This window comes from Thunnus thynnus, chromosome 18 (assembly GCF_963924715.1).
Source record: "Thunnus thynnus chromosome 18, fThuThy2.1, whole genome shotgun sequence".
NCBI lineage: Eukaryota > Metazoa > Chordata > Actinopteri > Scombriformes > Scombridae > Thunnus > Thunnus thynnus.
Window position 1 is genome coordinate 6,958,362 of NC_089534.1, and position 22,751 is coordinate 6,981,112.

The window sequence follows — 22,751 nt, forward strand, 5'->3', positions numbered from 1 at the left end:
AGCCCCTCTCAGGGAAATTTAGCAGTGATTGATCTAATGTGGCAACAAGGCATGATTGGTTGTCCCTTGTGGAAACAAGATTCGAAACTGAAGCAGTTGTTGATCCCTTGTGGCTGGTTAAAGAGGAGTGACAAGTCAGCAGACAATAGTGGTATAAAACAGAGCAGTCCATGGTGTTATAAAATAGGTTTTTCAAAAATTGTGAATCACTGCATCCACGAGAGGTCCTTGAGCATACAGTCATAAATGTGCACAAAAATATTAGACTGATGGGTCCAGTAGTATCTAAGATTAGCTATGGACTGATACACACACAGACACACACACAACTAAACGCATGATGCCCTCCAGGCTTACACATGGCAGAGATAAAAATGGCTGTTTTTGAGTTTTGGACTGTTCTGAAAAAACAAGACATTTAAAAGGCATCACCTTCTGCATGAAATACTCACTAGAGTACCCAATGTGGATTCATCCGCCTCTGAAAATAGTCTGCAACAAACGCATCATTTCTTAATTTTTGAGTAAATTAAGCTGGCTGTTTTTGTAAATTAATGAGTAATTAATTTTTTAAAAATGAAAATATTTATTTGTGATCTGTTTTCTAAAGATTTACTTCTTCAGTAGAAACCAGAGGAGCTGAGACTCACAGAGTAGGAACTTCAGAAAATATGCAGAGAACAACTAAAACATTGATGTTTTAATGGGATTTGTTGAGAAAAAGAAAAATACAGAATTACACCAGTTACACTTAAAGGAAATTAAATTACATGCTTTTAAAACTTTAACTGATAAGATGAGTCTTCATGTGATATCTGCTGCTTTATTGAAGGCACTGCACATACAGATCATCATCATCATCATCATCCACACTGGTGACATTTCACTTGTAAAATTTGTCACAGCTGACATTTGTACTCTAGTTGAATTGAATATCGCTGAGATAAAGCAGAAACACACGAATATCATGGATCACACAATCACTATTAAACATCCTGATTTACATGATACATTCACAGTAACTCAATGTAACAATTAATAATATCTAAACACATGATGGACATTTACAAATCTCATTTTCTGCTTTTACTGAAACTAACTGATGACATACTTTACTGATTAACATTATAGCTGCATCACTGCTGTATCATAATCACAGTATAATGTTGAATTATACTGTTTACATGCTAATTAGGGCACTCGCTTGTCAGTAAGTAATTAAATTTCAGCTCTTTTTATTCCCTCATGTCCTTCATCAGACTTAAAAATCATTATAATAGAACATTTAGGGACTTATCTGTTTCACAGTGTTGCTAATAATGATGGCACTGTGTGTTTGTATTCATCAGACTGTGAGGGACAAATGTCTGGTCACACAGTCACTTTGTGGGGACCTCCATCTGGGGACAAAGCTGTGGTCCCCACAAGGTTAACAATGTGAGTGTTTAGACTTTGTTGTAATTTTGGAAGCACCGATCCAACATTTTCCTTACCGACTCTGATAGAAAAACTCAATCTGTTATTAACCTAGATTTAAAATGTGTAAACCTCTCTCACAACTTGGGGGAGTGAAAATTATCTTTACCCACAGAAGAGGGGCCCGACAGAAAACGTTTGGGAATCACTGAGGTAAGGCAAGTCTCCAGGCAATAAATGGAAATCAATACAGTGTTCAAAAGAGTGTGGTAGTTCCTCTGTGTGTGTTATGAACCAGCTGATAGACAGGCAGGTGTGTAGATCTTCACCGTCTCGTCCCAGGAGCAGTCGACCACCTGTAGCCAACGACAAACAAAAAACAAGTACTGTTAGAGACAAGGAGGCGTTGAGAGCATGTGCTTTGCTCAATGGCACCTTACCAACAGCAGTACCTTTCTTTCTTTTTGGCAATATAAGTGGAAAAAAATGTTGTTTGCTGCAAAAGGGAAAATACAAGTTTTTTTTGGAAATATGGAGTCAGTTTGTTAAATTTTTGGAAAGTAAGTCAGCCACTAATTTATAGTAAAAAGCCGTTCATATCAATGGAACACAACCCCTGGATTGTTTGTGTATGTATATTTTCTGTATGTATGTAGTCAGTATATACTGACACAATTTAGTCTATAATAATAGATTCACCAATCAACAGAAAATAAACAGGGTAACACTTTATTTGAAGGGGCATAACACCTGTCATGAACATGAAGGAGTCTTATGAATATTTGGGACTGTTGTCATTAATTGTCATTTGGTCAATTATGTCATTTTTAATGCAAACTTGACATTGTTTGAGATGTCTTTGTTACGACAGCTTGACATTAACCAAGACAACATAACCACATAATGATAATTAGGCCTGCTATGACATAAACATGATGATCAATGTTATTACACTGTCAAATACTTTTAAATACCTTAACAAAAACAATAGACAAGTCAAGAGACAGTTTTTCCTTTATGTATTTACTCAACAATACACTTGTTCTTCCTCAAACAGAGGGTTCTGACATATTCTCAGTATGTACATTTTGTACTTTTGAAAACAACAACAACAACAAAAAAACAGGGTTACTTGCTCTTTTAAAGAAAAAAACTGTCTTTCCAAACATTCTTAAGTGTATTTATACATTACTGGGAGGTTTTTTCCACTTTTTTTCTTTGCTGTGATCATTTCAGCGCTCTCTTTTGTTATCGCCCTCCTGCAGTGCTCAGCGAACTGGGAGATCTTTTCATTATCTTCGTCTCTGGGGAGCAGCTCCTTGAAGGTGTCTGGAAATGTGATCACTAGCTCAGCAATTACAGCTGTTCATGCAAATGTGTTGCAGTCAATGTTAATCTTGGCGAAGTTCTTTTTTCATAGCTCCAAACTCGATGAATCTCCTCAGGGCTTTCTCGCACCGGTGGATGACATCCATCTGTTGTGGTCACTTAACAAAAAATTAACAAAAACAAATAAAAAACTCTGTTAGCATCTATTTTCAGGCATGCATTGTTGATTTGGCACCCTACAGGTAGTACTAGCAGATAAGAAACTATTCTACTTACCCTGGTGATTCACTGTGCATCCTCCTTCCAGGCTGGTCATATTAGATTTAGCTCCCCTCCTATCTGCCTCTGCCTCAACAGCCTGGAAGGAGGATGCACAGTGAACCAGCACAGCAAGTCCTGTCCTTTCTTACCTGCCTCAGAGGCTATATCTAACAAAACCAGCCTGGGTGGACGATGCACAGTGAGCCAGCACGGTAAGTAGATTCCTTTCTTATCTGCTTCAAAGGCTAAATATATCTAACATAACCAGAAGAGAACACAGCATAACCTGAGGAGAGTGAGGTAGCTATTAAACAGGGCTGCAGAGATCTGAAACACTGATTTTTAGAGTGAATACTAAAATATAACAATCAATGTAGGACACGAACATAACGTAGCAACTCTTAGGCCCTCTCTGTTTATTATTAACTAAGCCCATGTTAGTAGCTGCTTTTCATACAAATATGAACCATAGAAGACAGTTAAGTAATGGGCAACTTAAGGGTAAGAAACCATCTGATTATAAAGATGATCAATGCCTGTGCTTACCTCTTGAACAGCTGTGTGAGTTTCTTGGACTTCTTCTTTTTCTACTTCTTGTCTTCTTCTTAGGATGATGAGGAGCTGGAGTCTGAGGAAGAAGAGGAGGGGGGAGGGAAATGTTGAAGGTGAAATGAATGAAGTCTTTCTAGAGCCTGTGAGAAGAAGGGGGTTGTGGGGGGTTAGGTGGACAAGCAGAGAGGTGTGTAAGTAAGAAAAGCTCAAAAACGTAAAAAGCTGCCTTTTTCAATGTTGGGTACTGTCTTGAGTTTTTGAAAGCAGAGAGGTGTATCACTGAAGAACATGTCCTAAAACAGGCTTTGTTTTATAACAGATAATGAGTTTTACAATGCTCACACTGTAGTTGATGTTTAAAGGGACAGTTCCCAAGTCTTTCTGTAAGTCGTTTCCTTTTTGAAAGCAGACCAGAGTGCCATTGGAAGCGCATGCCACTGGAAATAATGGATTTCAGGGTGCAGAAGTGGAGTTACTGCATTCTGAAAGCCACTTAAAGGGATTGACAACTTATATCTGAAATTTCCTCCTGAAATTACTTTTTCATCATTTTGTTGACCCTAACTCCATCTTTGCGCCATTAAATCCATTATTTCCAATGGCTCCACAATGACGGCTTTCCGCTGTGCCGAGTGAAACGCTCCCCTCGGTGAGCTTGCACCCAATGTTGAACCTAGCTAAACTTTTGCGCTGTATGCTGTGATGAATGCCTGCGCCTCAAACAGAAAGGAGATGCAGCCAGTCAGACAGAGGAGGAAATAGGAGGAAAAAGTAAACAGTGGCACTATCACAATTCCCTGCATTGTGGAAACACGTTTCCAATCAAGCGGATGTCCAAAGTGTGTTTAAACAATGCAATGAAGCTTATCTCTTATTATCTATCCTGACACTCTGCTCTTGAAAACCCAGCCTCTCCTCCATGACTTCCCTGAACATTTAGTCCATCCCTGAACATCTAGTATGAATAATGTTAATTGTATTGCCATTGTACCTGATTCCCCAGTAAATGTAGGCACCCCGGGGGCTCCCTTAATTTGGGCAAGTAGGAAGTCCTTGTCATGCATTCCTCAGGGTGTTCAATCTTCAGTCGATCCATCTTGGCTCATTCTTTTAGTTTGGCCATCTCCAATGCCCCTGTTGGTGACAATAATTTAATTTATTTCAGTAAACAAATGTGATTGTATATAAATTCAGTCTTTTTTCATCTACCGTCCCCAGAATGTCCCTTGTTGCATATGGTGCAGAAAGATAACTGTGCAGTAACAGGCTGTTATAAAGTGTAATACAATAAACAAAAGCGTATTCATATCTTATCTGGACTAAACAAGTAGCATAATTACTAGGTTGGCTAGCTAAAGCTAACTAGCATTAATTGCTAACGCTAACTTTACGTGAAACAGGAAAGATTGATGTCAATGTTATGTTCCCAAAGAAAATCCAAATGACATGTTTAGCTTACCTCAAATAGCTAACGTTTTGGGTACTTCGTTTCGTAAATATTCTTCTTCTTCTTCTGTGTCAGTCTTAGGACAATTCTGCTCTCCGTCGTTGGACAGTCAAGTACGTGCGCATTCAATTCAATTTAAATTTGCTTTATTGGCATGAATGTCACAACAACAATATTACCAAAGCATCAAGAATTGATGAAACAAAGTTAATACAGTTCATACATTAAAATATATATATAGGAAGAGAGAGAGAGAGAGAGAGAGATCTCAGATGTTGTACCTGGAATCTGCTGGAGCCACTCTCCCAGTTTGTGAGTCACAGCCCCCAGTGCTCCAATTACCACTGGTACCACTGTTGCCTTCACTCCCCACATCTTTTCTAGCTCCTCTCTCAGCCCTTGGTATTTTTCAAGCTTCTCGTGTTCCTTCTTCCTGATGTTGCTGTCGCTTGGGATTGCTACGTCTATCACTACTGCCTTCTTCTGTTGTTTGTCAATCAACACGATGTCCGGTTGGTTAGCCATCACCAGCTTGTCAGTCTGGATCTGGAAGTCCCACACGATCTTAGCCTGGTCATTCTCAACCACCTTAGGGAGGTGTCTTCCATTCTGACCTTGGGACTTCCAGCCCATACTGAGTGCAGATGTTCCTGTACACTATGCCAGCCACTTGGTTATGGCGTTCCATGTACGCTATATATATATATATATATATATATATATATATATATATATATATATATATATATATATATATATATTTGGGTTTTGGACAGTTTAGACTTTTGTCAAACAATTTGTTACCTTAAAGTCTAGGAACAGGACATTTTTCAGTATTTTCTAACTTTTTATAGAGCAAAAAAATAATCAGTATATTAATCAATAATGAAAAGTCGTTAGTTGCATCCCAGTAGACACATGCAGACAAAAACACACCACAATCCAGTGAAAAGATGTTTTACAAAAACAAAATGCTCCCTACTGCATTAGAACAAAAAGTGATTGTAGAGGAGAGAGCTGGATGAAAACACACACGGTGTCTCTGCAGAGACCAGAGTGCGGTCTTGTTTTCTAAGTGCAATTACACTCGAGCTTTCAGCTGAAATAACCTGAACCCCTGTGTTCTCTGTGCTACAGGTGAAGTGTGGGCGCTCGGGGAGGACAGACAGCCGGGAGACGAGACGTTCGGCACTCCTTCTCCTTCTGATGCAGACATACATCAAAGTGTTTCACCAAAATTACTTCCATTACCAGGTCTGGGACAAAGATGCTTAGAGAGATGGCTGACTGGCTGCCGGTGTCCGCTCTTGAGACTAAAGTTTGTCTTTTAACCGTCTGATTTTTCCCTTTCTTTTCTGCCTTACAGAGCTCAAGAGAAGTCACAAGGGCAAACTTATTCTTTTCTGTCAATTATAATTTCACTTTCATCATTCACCATTAAAAAAAAGCAGATGTGCATTAACCTATAATCATGTTGTCCACAAGGTAAAAAAAATGTTACAACAGTAAAACCATGTAATATCATTTGTGACAGTAGGTTTTTGGAAAATAAGGTTGAAAACAATGATTATTTTCAATATCTTTATATTGATCTGTTTTAATATTAGTTTGTGGTGTGGCTTAATCTCAGTGAGGCACTTTTCATAGTTTAATAAATCATAAAAATAAAAACATATATATATATAATTCATAGTAATTATTTTTTATATATTTGTGAGAAAATAGTGAATAACGATCACAAGTACAAGACATCTTTCAAATGTCAAAAGCAGCCAATGAAAAAGAATGTTTGATATTTTTGATCAATGAATGATTTAAATGATTAATTAAATTATCAAACTTTTTGGCAAATTCATTTTCAATGTTAAAAGTATCTGTTACAGCACTAGTTGAAAGGATTGGCACAGACCAATACTACAAACTAATCACTAAACACTAAATTATTGCTAATTAAATAAATAATTGTATTGTTTTATTTGACTTTTTTACAACTTGGATGCAGTTTGGTGTAGGGCTGAATGATATATCAAATTAATGCAATTACTGAAAATTTTGTTTTCGTATGATGTGCAAAATCACACACACTGCCTTTCACATTTTCAAAACCAAGTTAAAAACAGTCTTTCAGTTGGAGAAATTCCAGTAAAATAAACAATAAATCAAGTAAAAAACAATTAAAACCAAAATGAGCTCTGTGATAAAATGCATATTTTAAGAAGAGATTTCTTTTGCAGGTAAACAGACATTTCAGAATAAGCAGTGGAGGAGACAGTACAGCTGTGTCTCCACCTTCCTCTCTTTACTCTATAATCAGGCAGGACGTGGCTATCATCTGAATGACATGCCTCTGTGTGGACGTGGCTATCATCTGAATGACACACAGTCGTCCCTGTCGTCTCTTCTGGCTGCAGAACACAAACCAACTGATGGGTCTGAACTCTGCTTGCAGCTTTCAAAGTAAAACACTGGTTCCACTTAATTTCCTCCCTCAGGAATATAAAGACGCTTTATGGTTCATGCCTTCACACTTGTTGGAACTCACTTTGTGTCTATTTGGATAAACAGTGAACCAGCACGGGCAGCTGCAGCCTGCTGGTTGGGGAAATGGGATTATGAATACATGATCAATGGTTTGAATCCGAACTGGGAGAAATCCTGTTTCTTACTGTCAGCTGCAATGAACAACACTGAAGCTGCTGAACAACCTGCAACATCCTCAAACCTTTTCCTGCATATTATGCTTGTGTACAACAAATTTGCAACAAATGTGTCTTTATCACCATAATACATTTTTATTAAATGTCCGGTGCAGAATTTCAGATCGGTGTTCTGCCTCAAGAAAAAGGAATGAAACATGTTTGTTTCCAGATAAATAAATTCAGGAAAAAGGCGACACTCTGGTGGTAAACAACACAAAAAGTCTTCAGCCACGTACAAAGCCACAAAGCTTTGAGTAATTCATGAGCCAGTTCATGTAGTTAATAAGATATTTCACTGGATAAGGGCTAAGTGAAAAGTCAAGGGTTCAGTAGTCAAAAAATTGTTATGATTCACCATTAATGTCTGGACCAAATTTCATGACAATCCATACAATGGTTGGATAATTAGGATAATAGTTAAGATATTTCAGTTTGAACCAAAGTGGACCAACTGACCAATATAACAATACCATCCTTAAATCCATGCTGCTGGTGTGATGAAAAAACAAGTGGAAGAATTCCCTTCATGTCTTGATAATTTTCATAAAATTCATTTAAAACTGATGGACTGACTGACAATCATCCACTCAATCAATCATCTGCAGCGGCTATTACTGATACTGCATAGTTTTTACCGGAATAACACAGCGACAAGTGGAAACAGTTTGTAATGGACAAACTGCAGCAGCAGCGTCAGAAAAGAGAAAAATATGTGTACTTTGGTGGGTGGCAACAGCATCCCCCCATCCTTTGTGCCACTGAACCAAGCAACAGCTACCACATCTTGAGGCTGAAGCACCTTAAAGTGCCACCGACGGCTGCTAGATGCTCCCATTCAAAAAGCCTCAACTTCTCTGTAGAGTGAATCATTTATTTCGAGGAGTCATTATGGTCTCAATCTCTAAATGCAAGCCCTCTAATAAGTGTGCCGGTGGTCATTTTGCTAATGATTGCTCCATTAGTAAGATTTGAAGACTTAATGTAGGCTTTGATGTCTGCCGTGTGGGCGTTGATTGAGAGTTGTGATTGAAAGTTGGCTCACTTGCTGATCTCCCCGGCTCCAGGACTCGCACTTAGTCGGACTATTATCACAATATTTCACTAAGTTTAATGTTACTTGATTACAATACGATCTAAGCTTGAAACTGGCTCTAATGGGTGACGTCACGCCTGGCTATGTCCATCTTTATATAATGGTTATGTACTGAACCCACAGCTGGCTCCAGGCTAAAAATGCACCTCTCAAACTTGCAGGCTTGTAGTTGGGTCAGATGGAGATCAGATCATGTTCTCAACACACTACCTCCAAAGGATCTCTGTACGGTTATTTTGGTCAGAGTACGATTGCTGTGTTCAGATCTGCCCAAACAAATCGTACCAAGTAGGAAAAACCCCTTCAACCAGCCTGAGCTAGAAAGGTTTGAAAGCGTCCTTAATGTGTTTTTTTTTTGTTTTGGATTGTGGCTCTGAGGTGAGTGCTGATCCTGAAACCAAAGATCTTGAATACGCACTCCATTTTTGTTCTGACCCTTAACTTGGGAACTCTGTGCTTGTTTTGCAGCGTCATCACCCTCTCTCCTGACTCCGGGCTTCCCTTCTGCTCCTTTTGTGCTCCTGATGGGATCTTTAAATTAGTGATTCAACAAGCTGAAGGGCCTTTCAGGGCATGAGTAAGCAAAGTAAGTGAAGCGGTGAGTCAGCCATTGAGAAGAGGAATGCCTTTCTTTAATTAACTTTTACAGCCGGCTGTAATGGAAAGGCTCACACACCGGCCAAGACTGCAGCAAAGCACATAGAGAGAGAGCAAGAGAAATGACGAGATGTGTAACGAGGAAGGGAGGAGGAACACAAGACTAAAGGGAAAACAAAGCGGGACAGAAAGTTCAAAGTCTGATGAATGTTCAATGCCTCCTTAAAAGGCTTTTTTGTTTCAAATAATGAAGGACAGATTAATGAGGAAACAATTAAAACACTAATAAGCTTGTGGCAGATATGTACTCATAGGGGAAAGGCACAAAGCGGTCAAACAGTACAGGACAGTACAGTGTTGAGTTGTCATGGTAACAGTGTTTTGAGTGACAGCTCCGGGACACATCAGCCGCTCAGGTTAGCAGCAGAAACAACCTTAAGTGACGATTTTTAATTTTCCGGCTTTAAAATCTCACAAACATGCAGACTCCCGAGTACTGAATACTTCTTCCTCTGTACACAATATCAGTGTCCTTTAGTGCTTTAGTTTACAACAGAATACCTATGGCTACGAGAATAATTACATTTTTAAGTTTTCTTCAGTATCAAAGTAATCCAGTAATAATTGTCTGTACATCAATGGCTACACTGCAAACAGGAGCTGCTAATAGCTTCTTCAGCAGACTATTAATGGAGGAGAATAGCAGTACCTACCTGTAGCTGACAGGTCTGACAAAAAGCTGACAGCCTATTGGTTATAATGCATATCACATAATCGCAGTATTCGACTCTGGCCATGGACCTTGTTGCATGTCATAACCCTCTCTCTACCCATGATTCCTGTCTCTCTGTACTTTCCACTACCAAATAAAGCTAAAAATGCCCCCAGACATAATAATCTAAAATCACTGACCGGTGCAGGTAATGTTAAAATCACCACACCTCCTCTACAGACAGAAATCCCATCCGAATGGGGCTTTAGTAGGCAGTTCAGTTTTACTGTAGATGTGTAGATGTGTCCAAGACATCACTTTAAAAGGTCTTCATGTCTAGCCGCTGTCATATTAGAAGACCACACAGGATTTATCAAGAACTGTCACTCATTCATAAATGTCAGACGTTTACTTAATATAATCTTCTCTCCAACCTCAACAACTGTTCCAGAAGTTGTCATTTCTTTAGACGCCTATAAGGCCTTTCATCAGGTGGAATGAAACTAGTTATTCCTTTCTCTCAAAAAAAATTGGCTTTGGAGAGCACTTTGTGTCTTGAGTTTGGTTACAATACACATCTCCACAAGCATGCATATGTACAAATACTATCAGGTCCAATTTCTTCACTTTAGCTTTGGGGGCACGCTAAGGTAATCCGTAATCCAACCTCCTCTTTGCCATAGCTATGGAACCCTTGTCTGTAGTATTTAAGGCCAACAGACTCATCCCAGGCGCTATGAGGGGGGGGAGTTGAGCATAAAGTGTCACTGTATGCAGATGACTCATTACTTTACGTACTGGACCCAAAAAGAGGCATCTCTCATGTCTCAGACACTCTCAAAACCTTTGGTATGTTCTCTGGGTAAAAGCTCAGTATAGGAAAAAGTGATTCTTTTCCCATCAATCAGCTGGCAGGGGATGTTACACAGTCTTATTTGCCATTCATCCTTTCCCCAACAACATTTAAATATTTAGGAATCAACATTTCCCACAATATATCACCGCTATTTGACAACAATGTCTCTGAACTAACAACAAAAGTTAAAGATCTTCAAAAGTGGAACAGCTTGCAGATCACACTGGCAGGAAGTATACAATATATTAAAATGTCCCACGATATCTGTACCTATTTCAATGTTTACATCTTTTCCTCCCCAGGTCCTTCTTTCATAGCACTGACAATGTATTCTGCTCTTTTATATGGGGCAATAAAATCCTTGCCACAGTGGAACAGAACGGAAGAAGGTTTTGGGTTACCAAATTTGCAACTTTACCACGGGGCAGCAAACATGAAAAAAAATTGTACACTGGGCCTTCTGTCCTGAGACCCAGTGGTGTCAAATGGAATCGCACTCATGTCATTCTTCCTCCGTAAAAGCTACGGTTTGCCATGCCAACAGACTTAAACTCAAACAGTACACAGATAATCTGATAGTAATATCCACTCTGAAAATCTGGCAACAAATTGGAACACGCTCCCCCTTAACACCTCAGTATGTAAAAATGAATTATTCAAACCTGCTGAGATTGATGCCAGAATCTCTCTTTGGGACAGACAAGGCCTTAGCACAATTGGGGATTTCTACAGAGAAGGCACATTCTCCAGTTTTGCTCACCTGCGTACTGCCTTCAACTTACAGCAATCTGCCCTCTTCAGGTACTTTCAAATTAAGCAATTCCTCAAATCAAACACATCTACTTATCCAGATGCCCCACCTTCTTCACGGATTGATAACCTCTTGTTGGTGACAAAAATGACAAGGCAGCATATTTTGTTTTTATAGGACCTCCTAGCTCTAGATACACCTCTGGCTTTGCTGAAGATTAAAACAGAATGGGAAACAGAACTGGGCATTATCGTGTCTGACAATCTGTGGACTAAGGCAGTGGAATAAATATTGAGCAAAATTTCAACTCACACAATTCAAAATAGTTCACAGGGCACACTTCAGTAAATCTAGACTTGCCAAGAATATGGCTGACACTAGTGAAAGATGTTCACAGGCTCCTTGTAATCTCACTCATACAATTTGGTCATGTCCGAGGCTGGGGGAGTACTGGAAGTCTTATTTCAGCGTGATTTCAGTAGTATTAGAACAAGTAATAGAACCATCCCAACAGATTGCTACATTTGGTGTACCGGTTCGATACTGGAGCGATTCATGTCACCGTACTATTTTGTGATGATCCCTAAAATGCCAGTAAAATATATTTATATAAAAAAAGGTCTTTATGGTACTGTATTAGCACCACAAATAGCACTATATACTGTACTACCATTGTAGTAATACTGCACCACACATAGCATCACGCATTACAGTAGCAGTATGACTGTAACTATGGCAGTTACAACAAGGATTTTGTCTTAAATGACCAACCTACAGACCTGAGAATGGCTGTCATCCTGCATTTCTGTATGATCTATCACCTCATTCTATCTCTTCCTCTCACACACACACGAACACACATACACACACTCAAAGCAAAAGGCCTCTTTGTGTGTAAGTGTGTGTGTGTGTGTGTGTGGTTTGGCCTGCAAAGCCTTAAAGAGGGTGATCCATCAGACACATGTGACTAAACCTGGATGAGACCGGAGACCACACCAGGGAGGAAGTGAAGAAAAACATGTTTTTGAGAGGAGGGGGACTTTAACAGCGAGATACACTGGTTCGCGTGTAAGCTTCACTTTAACAGTGAACAAAACATCGATGTTCAATTTAAAATCTTACTTTATAGTTGAGGAGCTAAAACTTGTAAAACCACTGGTTCGATACTTTAAATTGTAGTCCAGGGCTCCTGTGCAGCACCAGAATACCTCCTTCAAGACACTCTAACCTCAGACAAAAACTGTTTTGGAAATTACATTTGATAATACTGTTTCAATGCCTTCAAGAGACTGAACAACGTGTTGGGAGAACTGGAGCTGTCTGTGGTTCTGAAACTGCTCTTCTAGCAGTGGATACGTCTGGTGATATTCTATATTTTTCTCTCATTATCAACAAATCCTATAAAAAGACCAAAACCAACTATGAATCGATCTACTAACGAGTATTGTGATTTATAAAACTATTAAAAACACATATTAATGAGCCACACCGCTGCACTGGGTGACATGTTCCTTCATCACCATGAACACACACACTGTTTATTTTGATTCAATCCCACACACACCGTCCTGCTGCCAGAAATGCTCACTACAGCACCAAATGTGGATTCACCCACTACTGAAAATAGTCCCCTTTAAAATGCACTATTTCCTCCTGTTTGTTTGCTAAAAAACTACAGCTGTTTTAGGAAATGACTACTGAAGATTTACATCTTCAGTAGGAACCAGTGGACTTGCTTTTGCTGCAGAATTGCCTTGACGTTAAAGGACAGGTTCACAATTTTTCAAGTGTGTCTTAAATCAACAGTCAGGTGTCCATATGAACAGTGAAAGAGGTTTTCCTCACTGTAATCATTCTTCCTGTTCATACTGGCTGTTAAAAGATCCCCTTCAAATGTGCTTTCAGTGTACGTGATGGAGGCCAAAAGCCACATTGTTTCCTAACAGTCATTTTGAGCAAAAATGCATTTAAAAGTTTATCTGAAGTTTATATGAGGCTTCAGCGGTCTGAGTTAGTCATATCAAGTGGATATCTGCCAAATTTACAGTCTTTGTAGCATCAAATTCCCTCTTTGTGTTTCCCTGTTGAGCTGCGGTGGAAGTATAGTAACAAAAAGAGGGACTTTGGCACTAAAAAGATGTAACGTTGAAGAAATATACTTGATTTGACACATTTGGACGACTGAAGCTTCATATTAGCTACATATACAGCTACATTTTCGAGGACTGTGGATTTTGTCCCCCATCACTAACATTGTAAGTGCATTATGAAGGGATCTTCTAATGGTCAGTATGAACATGAGGAATGATTACAGCAAGAAAAACCTGTTTCAATGTTCATTTGGGCTCCTGACTGTTGCTTTAAGACAGGCTTGAAAAATTTATTCTTTCACCACATGACTTCATTTTCTGAATATGTATTTCATCAAGTGTTTTCACTTGTGAGCAGAAATAGCTCGCTGGAAAATCAGAGCAAAGACTTTTCCAGGACACAAACAATGATGAGGTGGAAGTGCTTATGTGAGTTGTGGGCTTGAACCCACAACGTCACGGTAAACAGTCAGTTTCCCACGGCAACCAATCACAGAGGGCGAGCTTGACTCCAAGTTTCCCCTTTTCAATCTTTTGACAGGCTGCTTGAGCTGCATGTGTGTGTGTTTGTGTGTATTCAGTAATGAGCTGTATTGTCCGTGTTGTTGATGTTTGAGAATGTCTGTGTGTGTGTGTGTGTGTGTGTGTGTGTGTGTGTGTGTGTGTGTGTGTGTGTGTGTGTGTGTGTGTGTGTGTGTGTGGCAGCGGCAGTAATAAGCTGTATTGTTAGCTGTGTTGTTATCAGACATGTCATTACAGGGAAACACGCACAGCTCTGACAGTTTTAACGACACTTACACTGACGTCACAGACCAGTCCCCCTTCTATTTCCACTGTTTCTCTCTCGGCCTCTCCATCATTTCTGTTTGTCTCTTCCTCTCTGCTTGATTTTTTCCGTCACTATGTTTTTTTTTGGCTTAAGCATTTAAAAATATAACAAATTCTAATAATATGATAAATTCACAGGAAATTCACAGTGATATCTGAATAATAAAAAGAAAGTTGTAGCCAATCTAATGTCTAATATTATAATATTATACTGTATCAAAGACATATATTACTGTATGTCTTGTTGCTAGTTTTAGCAGTGGCTAGTGGTTCCATTTCATCATTAGTATTAATGTTAATCCCATAATCCCAGCTCACTGTTGGTGTTTTAAAACTCAACACAGTTCACATGAAATTTGGGGAATTTTGGGTATAACAAATGCAAAAACAAAGTTTAGTGTATTTCTCCATATCAAGTGTGTCTTTAAGTATTTTGGAGTAGAGACAAAGACTTAAAAAACAAAATAAATCTACAGTATCAGGAAAGCCACTGAATCCACCGCCTGTTGTTCTTTGAGAAGCTTTGAGACTCAACTGTTAAGACAAATAAAATATAACCATTTATTTATTTAAAGGGGAAAAGCTGTTTGCCATAGCTGAACAGTATACTGAAGAAATACAATATGCATATAAAAGTAATATATATGCAAATAATGCATGTGCAAATGAAAAATTCTGTTTATACAGTAAAGTGTGAACTTGTCTCTACTGTATATAATATAAATATCTCTTATTAAAGTTAAATTATGTGTCTGTACATTGATTGTTAATTTTATCCTCTCTAACCATATTGTCACTGTTGTATTCCTTGTTGTTTGTCATCAGCATTAAAGCAAACACATGAATATAAACTTAAAATATTAATGACCACATCTGGTACTTCTTTATGAGAGTAGAGTCACAGTGCAGGTCATGTTGTGAATCAGTGTGTATATGTGTGTGTGTGAGACAATGACAGCTGGGATCTACTGCCTTCTCCTCATCACTGTGATTGGCTGAGTCAGCTCTTTGTTCTCCGTGGAGACCACTGACCAGAACCGTCTGTGTTTTTTATCCTCACGAAGACACATTTTTTTACTGTAAAAGCTTCGGCCACGCTTTTTGTATCTTGTAAACAGGTGAATCCTTCGCTCGCTCACTGACACGAGAACCTTTTTTACCTTTTAAAATCAGATCAGACTGAACTGTAGTTGAATAATGTGGCCGTAGACTGTTGGTGTTGTTAGTGTGAAGCAGGTGTGGTGAACGTTAAGCTGTGCCAAAAGAAGAGATTTGAAGGGAAATGTTGTGCTGCATTAGCATTTTGTTGGAAGAACTCAGAGTGAACTTGAATATCATTTCCATAAACATGGCTGCCTGGCTAGTAATCCTGACATCAGACTAATCTGCTGGAAACACGCCGACGCTACGTTATCTGTCCCGCTGTGTTATATCAGACTCCTCTCCTCCTCTTGCATCAGTATTTTTGGTCTCTTTTTTTTTTTTTTTAACCTCCTCTCTGTCCTTTCTTACCACAGTTTCTACATTATTTTTTACAGTCTGTGCTTGTTCTCGCCTGTAAGCCCTTTTCAAAGTGGGTTCCCATTCACATTTCCGATTTGCACATAAAAATCCAGAAATATTGCTTTAATGAAGGGGAAAAAAAGTCGATTAAAGGAAAATGTGACAAAGTGAAATGTAAACAGACTTAGTGAATAAATGACGACGTACATGAAGCATTTGACTTAAATGTCAGCGGATCTGTGTGGAGCGATGGAGGAGACTGTAACGTTCCTCAAATTAATACATGAAACAAACACAAATGTCATATTTCCATCATATTTTCCACAATGTTTTCCATCATTTGAGCTTTTACTGCCTCAGTTTTAATGACATCATCTCGTTGTGTTCTCTTCTTCTGCGATGGTTTAATGGTAGCGACTAGAGCCACCTCTTGAACATATTAGACACAAATTATTATTCAAAGTAGAGTGTTTGTTTTTTTTAATGTCATAAAACATGCCTGCAGGGGATCTAAAATATCAACATATTCCTTACAAGCAAAATGTTCTCAAGTTTAATTGTGTCTCACTCTCCTGAAGGAGTAAATGGTAGCCGGTGTATTGTTCATAATTTGCTTTTAGGTGTTGATCCATACAAAAAGACAATGTAATAACAGGTGAAAGGAACTTTTACTCAACTTTTCTAAACTACAGAGCTGTCCGGCTGCAACTTTGCTTGTTTTGGTTCATTCTCAGTGCTCTTATAGCCTTGTTACAGCCTTGTTACAGCCTTGGCAGCTGTTTTCAGAGAAAGAGCTCTGACAACCCCACTATACACTACCTGCTCAGCACCAAACGGCAATCAGATACAGTTATCTATAGACTAGCTGAAGAAAAAGTGGAGCTATTAGCAGCTAGACAGCCAGATATTTCCCTCAGGAGTTAGTAGAGAGCAGAAACAGAGCTAAAAGAGAGTGAATATTGGACTTAAATTCACCAGGTTGACAGAAACACGACTCCAAATGAATCATAAAGTTGCTCCGTAACTGCTGGATGTGGAAATAAGCAACTGTTTGCTAACAAGTTCAACATATCAACTTAAAAGTTGATGATGTGTCAGCGTTGTGTTCACTACTTCTTTCCCAAGTTTCTGGAAGTTCATTTTCAAAGTATTATTGAAGTGAATCCAACGGCTGCCTGGAAGGTAGGAAATCAATCTCAAAATTAATGGTACGGTTTGGACGCTGGTCAGCAGTAATGTATGGACCATTTGAAGTTAATGGGCTAAAACATGCAAAGCCGCTCTTGTTCTTTTAAGGTTCAAGGCTTGAGGCGTTTTAGGGAGCTGTTGTGAAGTTTAGCCAAACTTTTTCCTTGAACAACTTTGAGCACAAGAGTTTTAAATGACGCAGTGACGTAGGCGTAATAACCTCACTTCACTCTTTGGTGTTTCCTTTTACGTCACAGCTGAGTCTGCAAACAAACGCAGCTGATTTCAACACTCATTTCCTGATCCAGACGTTAACCCCAGTATGGTTTTTGTCAGTATTTTCCCACACATGTATCTCCTGACTTCAAGCTGAACTCTGCTCTCTGTCATTTTCACCTCTTTGCTGGATTTACACATCTGGAGGGGAGTTAGAGAGAGAGAGACGCCGCCTGTCTAAATTAGTCGAAAAACTGAATTAGACATGAGTGGCCTTTTCAGTTCACTGCTTCTTTACCCCGAACACATTCAAACACTGACAGCCCTGTGTTAGTGTGTGTGTGTGTGTGTGTGTGGGTTAACCTCAGCCTGCTCATGTACAGACAGACTGATGGATGGCCCCATTTCAAGAAATACAGAAAATAGGCCTACTTAGACAGACAGAAACCGGATATGGACCCAGAGATCGGATGGTTGGCCACACACTTGACAGAAAGACAAAGAGGTGAGGGGCAGAGAGAAATCCAAAGAAATATATAACTCTCTCTGCTTTTTCTTTCTGCATTTTGATACAAATAAAGTATTGAGGTTAATTCTCCAGGACATTACAGAGCATCCAGATTCCAGTTCATTTTCTATGAATGTGCTTGTAATGAATGTGTAAACATCGTATGAGATTGACGCTACAGTTTGTAGCCTGGTAGTGTGATAATGTACCAAAACTGGTGATGAAACTCATTAAAATAATAAAAACTTCTCCATTTCCAAACTCTGTGCAGCAGGGTTTCAGTTCTGACCAAATTGTGACCTGTGAAACCACCAGAGCTGAGTGGACATCACACCAAAACAGGAAACACACGCTTGACTTTGCCCCTCAGCCAGGTTTTACAAGAAGTGAATCGGAAAACAGAGCAAATATTTGTACAACGGAAATGTAACGTGACCTTTGTAGACGGGAGTTTCCAACAACACAACTCAACAAGGAACACAAGGTTAAGATACTGCAAATTGGTAATGCTTGGCTAAATTTAAATACTATCAATTCATAGCGTGTTTGATCAACACACTACCTGCACAAGTGTGTGAATGTGTTACCTGGTTGGGGACATGCAGGTTGAAGTCTAACCCGCAGACGAACTCTGAGTGATGCTCTACGGTGTCCAGAAGAGGCTGGTTCCTGCTGTAATCCCAGAACCTACGAACACACACACACACACAGATATTTGACAAACTGCTGTTTCATATCAAACACAAGGAAAACTAAAGATCCCTGTTACAAAGGAGTAAAATTGCTTTACATTTAATTGTGTAAAAAAAAAGGAAGGTAAAGATATGTTACTGTTTTTTAGTCTGTTTTTTTTCTCTAAACCATAAAAAACAGCAGATATCTTAATACAAGATCAGATATTTTAGCAGGAAAAAACATTTCACTAACATATTCAGTATCAACATTTTTGTGACTTGCCAAATATGTTAATTAATTTCCTCATTATGTTGAGAGAAAAAGTCATTCGGGCAGCATTATGTTTCCTTCATAACGTATTTGCGGTCGCAATTTAGTAGTACATCAACGTAATTTCTAGGAGACGGGGTTGGCGTCACGTTGTGCGACCTGACTTGAAGATAAATCAACTTCAGTCGTGTCTGACTGTGACTCAACTTGATCCAACTTATTGAGAAAAAGTGTTTGTTTTTTTTCCAAAGTTTGAATCATCAATCAGTGGCGAAGTCCAGAAACAAACTCCCTCTGCACATTAGGAATGGATGTTAATCAGAACTCTATCTCTCTCACACACACACACACACACACACACACACACACACACACACACACACATACACACACACACACACAAACACGTACACAGCAGCAAAGTGAATGTGAGCAATGATTTACACTAACAACTCACTCAATATATAATATCTCTCAATGCTGGACTCTCCCCAGACACCCATCACTTATTGTGTGTGTGTGTGTGTGTGTGTATGTGTGTGTGTGTATGTGTGTGTGTGTGTGTGCCACAGCTCTCGTACTAATATAGGCCTAATGGAGCCCAGTGGGAGCAGCAGTGTTCCCTCTGAAAATGATTTAATTACATTTGCAAAGTGGATGAGTCTGGAGGGAGTGTTTGCTGCGTCAGGGCTTTGGCACACGCACACACACACACACACACACACACACACACACACACTCCATTAAGACCAGGAAGAGAAACAGTCTTCCAATTAGTCTGATTGGCCGCTGCTGGCCGAGGTTGGTGGGCAGTGTTTTATTGGCCTTCTCTCTCTCTCTCTCTGTTTCCACTCTCTCAGTCTCTTGCTCTCCTTTCCTTTTTACTCCTTTGTCATCTTTATTTTTTCCATCATCTCATTCTCTAGATTGTTTTAATATCCCTTTCTCTTTATATCGTTTAAGCCACGAAGATGTGATGTGCTAGATTTTTATCCGAATGTAGCTCAAATTTAAACCGAATTTCCACAAAATCTGCGAAAGAAAATGCAACTTAATGCTTGTTTCCATCCACTACTGTAATGAGAATATCAGGAGATAAACAGTTGGTGATCAGTTCTTACGTTGCACTCGCAAAATGAATTGATTACATGAAGTGTGAAGAGTGAAAAATCTGGAAAAATGCTGCATTAAGTGATTGTCCGACTGTCTGGTTCAGAAAATCGGTGATCATTTTTATTGGAAGCATACTGACACCTTTAAACTGATGAAAACTGAGCCTAATTTACAGCCTGACGAGCTGAGTACGATGTCCTAAAAATGCCGCTACACCTTTAAGGTTTAACATGACCTTTATGTGTTTTTGGTAAGGATCTGAAAAGAGTAAAAATGTCTCTTCATCACTCCTCTCTCCAACACCTGAGCAGTCTCAAAGGGCAGCTGATGCGGCTGTTTTTAATCTTATTAAAACTGAGGTTATCTTGTAAAAATGTGATTAAGTTGCTGCTTGAAGGGATAAGTCAAAAAGACCAGAAAGTAACCTTTAAAATACACATTTTTATTTATATCTATATTCTATTTGAATACATGAATATATGTTTAAACGTATGTATAACCAGCTCACTCATGCACAAATATATGCGTGAAGTTAAAAAAAAAAGAAAAAGTCTGAGTCATTCATCATCCACAGTGCAGAGCAATATGTCTTCAGTGTAATGAAGTGCAGTGGCAATAAAAAAAACTTAACTGAAATGAATGCATTTCTGTCACAGCTCTCCCATTCAGTGCATTAAGACGCAGGAGTAATAATCCTGCAGCTAAGAGCTTGATTGGCTTCATTAAAATGAGCAATAGCGATGATTTACTGTCGACGGCAACGAGACGGTTTTTTAGATTTCAACACTGTGAGGAAAAAAAAGTCTGTTCATAAGCAAAGTGAGAAGCTCGATACGACACGTAAGAAAGTGTTTTTCTTTTTAAGTGAACTGATTATTATTGGGAGCGCTGACGTTAACATCCGCTGTAGTGAATCCTCAAGGTTATACTGACTATAAGTGGGAACTATTTGTTTAAAAGTGTCTTTTCAGGAAAAAATGTGCCAAAATTGTTGGTTGTTTTTGCCTTAATTTAAGATAAATTGCTATAAAATTAATGATCATCATGATATTTACTTCCAATGAGAGTAAAATTGAGTTCAAGGACTTCCAAAATGCCTTGCTTGTAGAAACTTTTCAGTAGCTGTTAGCACTTAGCTAGCCAATAAATTGAACCGCCTTTGTAATTTTTTCCCCTGAATTCAGTCTATAAGTCAGGAGTAATCAAATTCCAGTCTTAGGGGCCAACTTAATACATTTCTAGCGCATCATAGGCCCAGTAAGGCTGCATTACATGATGATATTTTAGTACAAAAACTCTGTACATGAACAGCATTTCTGTGTTAATGGGAGACGAGACTCCTTTGTTGTGTAACCAAGTCCTTAAACTTTAGTATAAAAAGGTGCGATGGGCAGGCAGAGACACTGCTGGAAGTGTTTATCAGTGAGTTCTTCTCTGTAGTCATTGTTGAAAATGTTCAGTATACTTTTTTATCTCCTCACGGTCTGCTAGTTGTGTGTTACATGTGTGCGCAGTGTTCATACACAGCACAGGCTCTATAAATGGAAACAAAAACAAAGCGGCTCAGACCGAGAACACGCACAACACTATTGCAGCCAATAAGCAACTGGGGGCGTTCATGCTCGTGCACAGGAGGGGGGAAAGTCATCAGAGCAGCTGTCTGTGTGAGGACGTGACAGTCTCCCCTCTGCAGCACCAGCTGAATGGTGGGAGAGATACGATTCCATTTTATTAAATGTATCAATCCAACTGAATCCATGACAGTCTCATGGAAACCCCCTGTGTTTCTTTAGGCTCTGAGTCTGTTTCAGTTGCATTTAGTGAAGTTTAATCTGAGTGACCAGCTGTTTAAATCACACTAGTATCCTGCTGTATATGTGTTTTGAAATTATTAACTGTATCAATGAATCAATAATCACAAACTGACGATTTCTTCTCGTGGAGCTGACATGCAAACTATTTTGGTTCAGTAAATTTCTGCTGTCAGTCAGTCTGGTGAAGGCAGTTTGGCCGCAACAACCTTACTAAGTGTAGCAACTAGCGGGCGGCTAAATGAACACAGCAACAGTGACGTGACAGTAATGTGTCACTCAGAAGTGGTCTCAAAAGGGTCAGGTTGCCATTACATTTTGTTTCCGGTCGGATTAAATTATTAATCAGTCCAAATTTGGATGGGAGTCTGCTTATTGAGTACGTGTGTTATAAGGCAACCGTAGAACTTCTTTGCATGTTCTGGGTAACAATAATTTACATAAAATGATGAAAGAGGGTCAGTTACCCCCACACTGCTGTCTCAGGTAACCTGAGGAAGAACATTTGTAGTTGTAGTTGAAAATAGTAAGAATATAAAACTCACAGAAAGTTAAATCAGTCATTTTTTAAAGTAAGAGAATGAACATCATCTGGTTCCAGCTGCGTTAATGTGATGATATGATGGTCATCTCTGTTTTATAATCACTATAAATGGAGTATCTCAGGGTTTTGGGCTGTTGGTCGGCAAAAATTTGAATATTGCTTGTGAAATATGCTTTATAACGTGCATTTTCTGCTATTTATTAACATCTTATAGACAAAATGATGCATTGATAAATTGAGAAAATAATATGCTTCGTTCTCAGCAAATTCGAAATAGACTTACTTTTTTTTT

At 39.0% G+C, this 22,751-nt stretch overlaps 1 protein-coding gene and 1 long non-coding RNA gene across 4 annotated transcripts in view; both read right to left on the minus strand.

Annotated features, from left to right (window-relative positions):
* Positions 1-670: 670 nt before the first annotated feature.
* The window catches only part of pex7 (peroxisomal biogenesis factor 7), a 60,423-nt gene continuing 38,342 nt past the window's right edge, over positions 671-22,751 (minus strand). For all 3 annotated transcript variants that reach the window (XM_067572225.1, XM_067572227.1, XM_067572226.1), the window contains exons 10-11: positions 18,634-18,733; positions 671-1,772 (exon numbers count right to left, since the gene is read on the minus strand). In XM_067572225.1, the coding sequence (XP_067428326.1) occupies positions 1,704-1,772; positions 18,634-18,733 (169 nt within the window). In that variant the 3' untranslated portion in view covers positions 671-1,703. The remainder of the gene's footprint in view (positions 1,773-18,633; positions 18,734-22,751) is intronic.
* LOC137169192 (uncharacterized) lies at positions 1,982-5,679 on the minus strand. Its single transcript, XR_010924411.1, has 2 exons — positions 4,550-5,679; positions 1,982-3,634 (listed from the first exon to the last, which is right to left on the minus strand). It is a non-coding gene; the product is annotated as an uncharacterized lncRNA (long non-coding RNA).